The 10,000-nt window shown below is 40.9% G+C and overlaps 1 protein-coding gene across 3 annotated transcripts in view; it reads right to left on the reverse strand.

The window, feature by feature from the left end:
* Nucleotides 1-10,000, reverse strand: part of LOC117523923 (reticulon-4-like) — a 54,442-nt gene that overhangs the window by 26,643 nt on the left and 17,799 nt on the right. For all 3 annotated transcript variants that reach the window (XM_034185544.1, XM_034185545.1, XM_034185546.1), the window contains one exon: nt 4,543-6,378. In XM_034185544.1, coding sequence (XP_034041435.1) covers nt 4,543-6,378 — 1,836 coding nt within the window. The remainder of the gene's footprint in view (nt 1-4,542; nt 6,379-10,000) is intronic.

A 10,000-nucleotide genomic window follows, 5' to 3' on the forward strand; every position in this document is an offset into this window, starting at 1 on the left:
CCCTCAGGTAGAGGAAAACTGATGGAATCCTGCCTGACAGGGTGAGGCACAGACATTAAAATAAATCAATCCAGCCACAGGGCGTGTAGTTAATCACATTTTCTTTTTAAAAACGCTCCCTGCAGGGTCATCAAGTGTTTTGGCCACAGCTCAGGTTCTGAGTTTTGAGGATCAGTGCCCTGAAAGCCAGCTTCAACAGGCCGTGCCGGGTTTCACATCAGCATCTCAAGTTATTTGCAGAGCAGAGAGAAGCTAAAAGCAGACAGTGACATAAGCCAACTCCACAGAGCTAAAAGTCTGTGCAGAACACAGAACCAGCTTCATGGAGGAACATAACCACATCGCTCCTCTGGGACTGCAGGTGACGACAGGTTAACCACAGATCATCTGGTTACAACTCATACACACCTCACAGACTGCATGTCGCTAGTATCAGCCTTGGTTATGACTCAGCCTCCATCCAAACAGTGGAAAAGGTTCTCTACCTTCATTTCAGCACGTTTTCCCTCGTTTATGGACTTCAGTGAGAGGATTTAACGAGAAGCATAACCAGTCTTCATTGTGACGGGAGCTGTTTCAGATGCGATGTTTCTAAAACAGTTCTATAAAGCTGCTGAGACGTGCTGATGTTAAAACAACATCAGTGTGAAGTTCATCAAATAAAACATGGTTAACACGCAGCTTTACACATTTCACTTGTTTCTTACAGCAGCGCCCTACCAAAGCTTCTCAGTCATCAACATAAGAGATATGCAGAGGTGGACTCCACAGGAACTGGACTTCTTCTTGGTCTTCAGTACGTTACACCAATCAATCCCACTGCTGACATCTTCAATTTTTAAATGTAAATGTCTTTGCCAAATGGGCAAAGAGCAAAACAGTCTGTTCAACAGCAACAAAAAATGATTATTGTTTCTCGAGGATCTAAAGTCTAACCCTTCCAAGAGGGTTATGAGCATGAAGAATCCATCAAGTGTGTGAAAGGACCACATCCTATATGGCACTGAGTATGTGCATATTCAATTTGAATCTGATTCTATGCTGCAAGTCTGAACACTCAGACGTAAAATCAGTTTTTCCAAATCATGCCTCATTCATAAGTGGTCTGAAATGTGATTCAAATCCCATTTGAGTGTTTTGTTATGTCTGACTTTTCATGTCAGTGTTGTTGGGGGGGGAGCACAAAACTGAGTGTGCACACACAAATTAACCTGTAAAATTCTGTCCAAAAAATCTGAATGCTCAGATCAGATTTCGACCAATCTGATGTTTTGCTACATCTGCAACTCCTTATGACTCCTTATCACAGTGCACATCGTGTAGGGCACACAAGTCATACGTGCACGAGTCTTATGCATTTGTGTATTTAAACCCGTAGTGTTTCAGCTGCTGCTCAGTCTGTCCACATCATGTCTGTTAAAACCTTTTACTCCACATCGTATTTTCCGTGAATGTTTTGGATGTGACTTTGACGGTACACATTCTGTGTAGACTTTTTTGTGTGTATGTGTGTGCGTGCACATGCATGCATGCATTTATTTCCCCCGAATGGCTGACACAGCCAGTATACTCATGTTCAATGTTTTATATGCAAGCTAAGAAATATAGATACATATAAACCTTTTATTTTATTTCAAATCCATGTCCTGTGAGTCAGACAGCACTGCGTGGGTTCAGCTGCAGTATCCGGACACTGGACAGCAGTCATGTGACTGTTTCTATGTGTGTGCTGACTTTTATCACTATAGCAACTGATGTCAATTAGACAGCAGAAGAATGCAACAGGCACATAAAAGTGGTGGGCACAGTTCCGATAACCGATAGTTATCGAAGATAATGTTTTCATTATCAGATTATCTTTTCAGATAACTTTGAAAACCATTATCGGACTAATTATCTTCCGAGAAATTTTTGTCCGATAATTTTTAGACCGTTAACATGGTAAACAAAGCTGAACAGCTAGAAACGCATAAAATTTAAATCCAGTTGAGCACCTACCTGTTAAATGTTGCAAACAGAGGAGAGCTGCTTCTAGAAGAAACCGCTCTATCCTCTGCAGGCAAAGGAGAACTGGTCACAAAAAACAAAAAAAAAAAACTAATTTCTTTTAACCCCATACTGATACGTGGGCAATATCATCCAAGTCATCCAGAGGCATACATTTTTAACTTATGGTTCAAATTTTAACCAAACTAATTTTGGACAAGTTATTTAAATTAACGTCACGTCTGATGTTTTATAAAGTGAAAATATCAGATATATGTTTTAGTTTTAAAGTAATGCACCAATTTTTAAGGTTTTAGTGTGGACGTGCTGTGTCCAGGTGCATTATGGGTATGATAGGGTAATCTCAGTACGTTCACGACATGAGAAATGCATTTTAGACACTCTGATCAGGCTCCACAGACAACGGCATTAAACTCTACTGCCTAAAACTCTCGTGAATATATTCTCTGGGTTTATAGACGTTGTTATTGTGTTTGCATTTAATAAATTCCACGCATCTTAAACATTAGCAACACAGATTATCTGGAATATTGTTTTGGCAAGTTTTTAGGGTCTCTACTGCCATCTACTGGCCAGTACTGTTCATGGCTGAAGCTGGGCTGATATTTTCAAATCACTGTACTCGGTTCCAACTCAAACTGTACATCAGAACTGCACGGTGTAAAAGTTCAGAGATTTATGTTCTCACACACATTGTATGTTCAAAAACCACATGTCAGACTCGTGTTTCCAGAAGGAAAATGTAAACAGAAGCTTTTTTTCCAAACTTAATTTACAAAAACTCTCGATGGGAGACATCAAAGTTAAAAAAAAAATTTAAAAAAAATTACAAAACAGGTCTGCGGTGTTTGCACAGGCACAGTGCGAGAGGTTCGACGCTTGTAGCACTTCAGCAGCGGGATACCCTCACGACGGCCGACCAGAATATCAAACAGGTTTGATTTTCATCTGACCATATGATCGGCGATCAGGAGATGTTAAACGCAGCTCGTTACTCCATGTACAGTACACGATGCAGGACGCGCGATTTTCCTGAAACTCGGTGCGATCCAACAAATTCTTGCACAAATGAAAAATCAGATGAAAAAGGGCCAAAACTCGCACTGGCACCAGTAGATCATGGCACTGTTCTATTTATTTTGACACCAGTTATATCAGACGGTTATCTAATTACAACTTGGCTTTTTTTTTTTTTTAATGCCTTCCATTTTTTTTTTTTTTTTACAAAAAAAAAAAAAAGAGGCATATTTGACAGAAGCACATTTTTCTGTAAACACCAACACAGGACACAACTCACATTAATGTGTTGGTTTACATAGAATGAATGAGTCAACCAATCAGTGTTAGCAGAGGCACATTTTACCCAGAATGCCATCTGTCTGTTTGTTACAAAACTTCAGAATTAGTGCATTATTCAACATTAAAAGATGTGTTATATCTTAACTTTGCACAAATGACAGAACTGACATTAATGGAGTTATTCTATCAGTATTCATTTTATTTATACATCAAACCATAACTCAGCACTGCTTTATTTTCCAAGACCTCCGCTTGACGGCAGCGTTGTGATTAGGTAGAGAGTTGAGCTTTGAGGCTCCTCTCAGCTGCGTTTATGCTGGAAGCCATGTAGTAAACTGGAGCTTCCAGCAGGGGGCAGAATGCTCAAAGACAGAAGTGCTGACTCATTGTTTGGGTCTGTCGTCGCCTTTGATGCTTCCAAAAGCGATTGTGGTGTTAAAACTCAAAATCAGCTTGTTAGTAGTTGCAAGTGTACTGGAATTTATCGGTTATCTGTAACTTCCGATACATTTTTGGGTGGTCTATCATTTTTGCTTTATCAAAGATAACTTTTCAGTTATCTGATTATCAAAGTTAATTTTTTGGTTATCTGTGCCCACCACTGATATACATATATATATATATATATATATATCCACTACTGACATCACGGGGGGGGGGGGGGGGTGTGACATTGTTTTGAAAATAACTACTATATATTGTGTGCTTCTCAGGCCTATGATTTCCTGAGTCTGAAACCAAAAGTTGCCATTGCAAAAAAAAAAAAAAATAAAAAAAAATGGAGCTAACAGGAACAACAGGATTTTTATTTAAGTACATTCCACTTACCTGGTCCAGAAAAACAACAACAACAAAAAAAATAGATGTTCAGCTGCGATGTTATACAGTGAAACACAAAATACGTCTAAACAAGGATGCACAAGGGAACAAAACCACACAAACTAAATCAAAGATTACAAAATGCAGTGGTTAATTGGTTATTAAAAATAAATGAAGAAATAAATAAAGGATGATGCAAGATGAAAATGGCAACAGGTTCTAAAGTAAAAAATTGACCAAAGATTGGTTTAGAAAAAATACAGACCCAAAAAATAAACTGAGGTGGGGAGTGTGTGTTGGGGGGGGGGGGGGGGGAAGGTGTTATTCAAATAATGTTGAGGAACAACATGGAAGTATCAGTGAAAACTGAAGATGATGAGTTGGGGATGGTTTCCATGCCAAATTTATTTCTTTTACCTGCTTTTGTCTTCAGGTTTGTCATCTTAAACAGTTTGCTGCCTTCTACATTCTTCTTCATGGCCTCCTCTGCTTTGCAGACAGGGGAATGGATCACTGCAACTTGAGGTGGGGGCTGCTGAATTTCAAGCTGCTCCAGTTCTGCCTTACCCTTCTGAGGAGAGGCCTGGGGAAGGATGTGGTAGGAACTCTGGCTTGGAGCCTCTTCTTCAATCAGCGAGGGTGGGTCTACCTTTGTCTGAGCAACAGCCACATCCTTCTGGCCAAAGTTTAGATCTTCATCCATAGGAATCTCCAGGACCTTGGAAGAAGAAAACCTGGATGTATCCAAAGCTTCGAGAAACTCATCGATAACACCTTTGGGAGGTCGCTCAATAAACTCAAACTCCTCAGAGGAGACTTCAGGCTCAGAGACCTCCTCAGCCACTTCAGCCTCTTCCACCTCCATTTTCAGATCCCTCTTCTCAGGTTCCACTTGGAAGCTGGCAGGGTTCTTGGCCATGGCTTCCAGTACTGGAGACAGAGAGTCAGCAGTTGGTGACTCAGAATCTGAGTCCTCAACAGGAGTCTTTCTGTTCTGGAAATCAAGTGGCTCAAACGTTTTGACCATTTTTGGAGAATCATGGCTTGAAAACCAATCTTGCTGCTCAATCTGGACAGGTTCCTCACTTTCAATCTTACTTGGACTGGTTTCCTTTACCTCTTTGACAAGATCAAAAGTGTCAGCGGAACTGTCAGGTTCAGTCTTTGATTCCTCAGCTGCTCTCACCTCCATCTCTTCAGCCATCTCCTTTAACAGGGACACTTGAGCATCAAAAGCAAAGGGGTTATTAGCTGACAAGTTGATTGGTGGATTAGGGGATTCCATCATCTGCCGTTCAAGAATGGGACTCTGCTCATCTAGGCTCCCCTCAGAGGATCCAGAATCCATCTTTTCAGGGTTGAGGGGAGAGGACTTTAAAATGTCTGGAAGAGATGATGGGCGAGCAGAAGCCTCTTCTTCTTGTTCTTCATCATCTTTAAGACCAAATAAAAACTGATTGCCAGACTGCACAAGTGAGTCAGTGGCCAACTTGGCAGACTCAAATGTTTTACTCTCATCTAAGAAAGACAGTGGATTGTCTTGCCCGTACTGAACCAGGTCTGGATTGGGACTCTCAGACATTTTAGCGGACATCCCGTCGGACTTGAAGTCTCCAAAATGGGAGTAGCCACTATCCGCCACTGGGGAAAAGTCCTCAAATGGATTACTCTTCTTTGTCTCATACATCAAGTCACCACCTTCATCAGCTTGTTTTCCATGTAGATCTGGTTCATATGCAGAACTAATGGGAGTTGGGTCCTTGGAGAAGGTTTCCATGGAGGCCTTGGAGTTGTCTTGAGATGATAGGAATGGTGAATCCCACTGCTCTGTTGGTTTTGAGGAGGCGAGGTCAGACTCATTGGCCATCATCATCTGGGGGGTGACAGGAGATGGACCAGTGGAGGACTTGTTTGAGCTAATCAGCTTCTCCTCAGGTGAAACAGAAACTCCGCTGTCTTCACATGGATTATGAGGCCCTGTGTTTTTCCCTAAACTCAGATAAGGACCAGCTAAGGGATCTAGAAGGTCTTCAGTATGTTCACTGCAACCTGATCCAGAGTCACCCTCTGTACCCTCCCAAGGCATGGTCTTGGAATGAGCAGCAGGTGGTTCGGTGCCAAAGGGTGCAGCAGATCCTGATGTGGGGGCCTGGTTGGGACTTTCTGTCAGAGAGAGCTCTTCCAGAGAGTCAGGGGAGTGAAGGGGGGATAGGGGAGAGATGGGAGCAGGGGAATCACCCTTCTGCCCAAGTGCTTGAGTAGAGAGGGAGGAGGGAGAATGCAAAACAGCACATGTCAAAGACAGACTCCATTCCTCAGAGTGCTCACCACACCTGGGTGGAACTACTGAAAACATTTGAAATACCAATTCATAAAAACAGTTTAAGTGATGTCACCAATCCCATTAACGTGATAACATGTTTAACTCCCTCAACTGCCAATCAGTCTGAAAGGCATTAGCAACCAGGACTAGAATTAAGATAAACTGTCCAAAAAACACAGTAAATGTTGTTAGTCTCTGTAAAATTAGGAGCTGATATAGCAGGTAAATGTTCAACATTTATATTTCAGTGCTACTTCTCAAAAGGGGAATCTATACACAAAAATATGTTGACGTAGCATTTAGAATTTCTCACTCGTAAGTCACTTTGGATAAAAGTGTCCACTAAATAAATGTAAAACTAAGTCCCTTTGGCTGCTCCCTTGTTTTCTCTCGGGATCGCTGCAACAGATCCAAGGTGGGTCTGCATGTTGATTTAGCACAAGTTTTACACCAGATGCCCTTCCTGATGCAACTCCACATTACATGGAGAAATGTGGCAGGGGTGGGATTTGAACCAGGAACCTTCCATAGTGAAACCAAGTGCACTAACCACTTGTATAGTCAGGGAAATCATCAGCATATGACTGCACCAATTTGCATGGATAACATAAAGAGATTCTAATTTATCGATTTCCATCAAATCCAAAACAAGGAGCTAAATGATTAGCAATGATAAAGTGGGAAATGAAAGCTGTCTTCAACATTTTTAGGAATTTATTGTACATTTCAAAATTGGTCCTAGCACAGAACCTTGTGGAACTCCATAATTAACCTTAGTCTGTGAAGAAGATTCCCCATTTACATGAACAAATTGTAATCTATTAGATAAATATGATTCAAACCACCGCAGCGCAGTGCCTTTAATACCTTTGGCATGCTCTAATCTCTGTAATAAAATTTTATGGTCAACAGTATCAAAAGCAGCACTGAGGTCTAACAGAACAAGCACAGAGATGAGTCCACTGTCTGAGGCCATAAGAAGATCATTTGTAACCTTCACTAATGCTGTTTCTGTACTATGATGAATTCTAAAACCTGACTGAAACTCTTCAAATAGACCATTCCTCTGCAGATGATCAGTTAGCTGTTTTACAACTACCCTTTCAAGAATTTTTGAGAGAAAAGGAAGGTTGGAGATTGGCCTATAATTAGCTAAGATAGCTGGGTCAAGTGATGGCTTTTTAAGTAATGGTTTAATTACTGCCACCTTAAAAGCCTGTGGTACATAGCCAACTAATAAAGATAGATTGATAATATTTAAGATCGAAGCATTAAATAATGGTAGGGCTTCCTTGAGCAGCCTGGTAGGAATGGGGTCTAATAGAGATGTTGATGGTTTGGATGAAGTAACTAATGAAAATAACTCAGACAGAACAATCTGAGAGAAAGAGTCTAACCAAATACCGGCATCACTGAAAGCAGCCAAAGATAACGATACGTCTTTGGGATGGTTATGAGTAATTTTTTCTCTAATAGTTAAAATTTTATTAGCAAAGAAAGTCATGAAGTCATTACTAGTTAAAGTTAAAGGAATACTCGGCTCAATAGAGCTCTGACTCTTTGTCAGCCTGGCTACAGTGCTGAAAAGAAACCTGGGGTTGTTCTTATTTTCTTAAATTAGTGATGAGTAGTAAGATGTCCTAACTTTACGGAGGGCTTTTTTATAGAGCAACAGACTCTTTTTCCAGGCTAAGTGAAGATCTTCTAAATTAGTGAGATGCCATTTCCTCTCCAACTTACGGGTTATCTGCTTTAAGCTGCGAGTTTGTGAGTTATACCACAGAGTCAGGCACTTCTGATTTAAAGCTCTCTTTTTCAGAGGAGCTACAGCATCCAAAGTTGTCTTCAATGAGGATGTAAAACTATTGACGAGATACTCTATCTCACTTACAGAGTTTAGGTAGCTACTCTGCACTGTGTTGGTATATGGCATTAGGGAACATAAAGAAGGAAACATATCCTTAGACCTAGTTACAGCGCTTTCTGAAAGACTTCTAGTGTAATGAAACTTATTCCCCACTGCTGGGTAGTCCATCAGAGTAAATGTAAATGTTATTAAGAAATGATCAGACAGAAGGGAGTTTTCAGGGAATACTGTTAAGTCTTCAATTTCCATACCATAAGTCAGAACAAGATTTAAGATATGATTAAAGTGGTGGGTGGACTCATTTACATTTTGAGCAAAGCCAATAGAGTCTAATAATAGATTAAATGCAGTGCTGAGGCTGTCATTCTCAGCATCTGTGTGGATGTTAAAATCGCCCACTATAATTATCTTATCTGAGCTAAGCACTAAGTCAGACAAAAGTTCTGAAAATTCACAGAGAAACTCACAGTAACGACCAGGAGGACGATAGATAACAACAAATAAAACTGGATTTTAGGACTTCCAATTTGGATGGACAAGACTAAGAGTCAAGCTTTCAAATGAATTAAAGCTCTGTCTGGGTTTTTGATTAATTAATAAGCTGGAATGGAAGATTGGCCCGTGCTACGAGCGTTCTGCAGTTAGTGTGACTCGGGGGTGTTGACTCATTTAAACTAACATATTCATCCTGCTGTAACCAGGTTTCTGTAAGGCAGAATAAATCAATATGTTGATCAATTATTATATCATTTACTAACAGGGACTCAGAAGAGAGAGACCTAATGTTTAATAGACCACATTTAACTGTTTTAGTCTGTGGTGCAGTTGAAGGTGCTATATTATTTTTTATTTTTGAATTTTTATGCTTAAATAGATTTTTGCTGGTTATTGGTAGTCTGGGAGCAGGCACCGTCTCTACGGGGATGGGGTAATGAGGGGATGGCAGGGGGAGAGAAGCTGCAAAGAGGTGTGTAAGACTACAACTCTGCTTCCTGGTCCCAAGCCTGGATAGTCACGGTTTGGAGGATTTAAGAAAACTGGCCAGATTTCTAGAAATGAGAGCTGCTCCATCCAAAGTGGGATGGATGCCGTCTCTCCTAACAAGACCAGGTTTTCCCCAGAAGCTTTGCCAATTATCTATGAAGCCCACCTCATTTTTTGGACACCACTCAGACAGCCAGCAATTCAAGGAGAACATGCGGCTAAACATGTCACTCCCGGTCCGATTGGGGAGGGGCCCAGAGAAAACTACAGAGTCCGACATTGTTTTTGCAAAGTTACACACCGATTCAATGTTAATTTTAGTGACCTCCAATTGGCGTAACCGGGTGTCATTACTGCCGACGACATACATACATACATACATACACACACACACAACAAAAATATAAACGCAATACTTTTGGTTTTGCTCCCATTTTGTATGAGATGAACTCAAAGACCTAAAACTTTTTCCACATACACAATATCACCATTTCCCTCAAATATTGTTCACAAACCAGTCTAAATCTGTGATAGTGAGCACTTCTCCTTTGCTGAGATAATCCATCCCACCTCACAGGTGTGCCATATCAAGATGCTGATTAGACACCATGATTAGTGCACAGGTGTGCCTTAGACTGGCCACAATAAAAGGCCACTCTGAAAGGTGCAGTTTTGTTTTATTGGGGGGGGGGGGGGGGGGG

The sequence above is a fragment of the Thalassophryne amazonica genome, chromosome 13, assembly GCF_902500255.1.
Source record: "Thalassophryne amazonica chromosome 13, fThaAma1.1, whole genome shotgun sequence".
Taxonomy (NCBI): Eukaryota; Metazoa; Chordata; class Actinopteri; order Batrachoidiformes; family Batrachoididae; genus Thalassophryne; species Thalassophryne amazonica.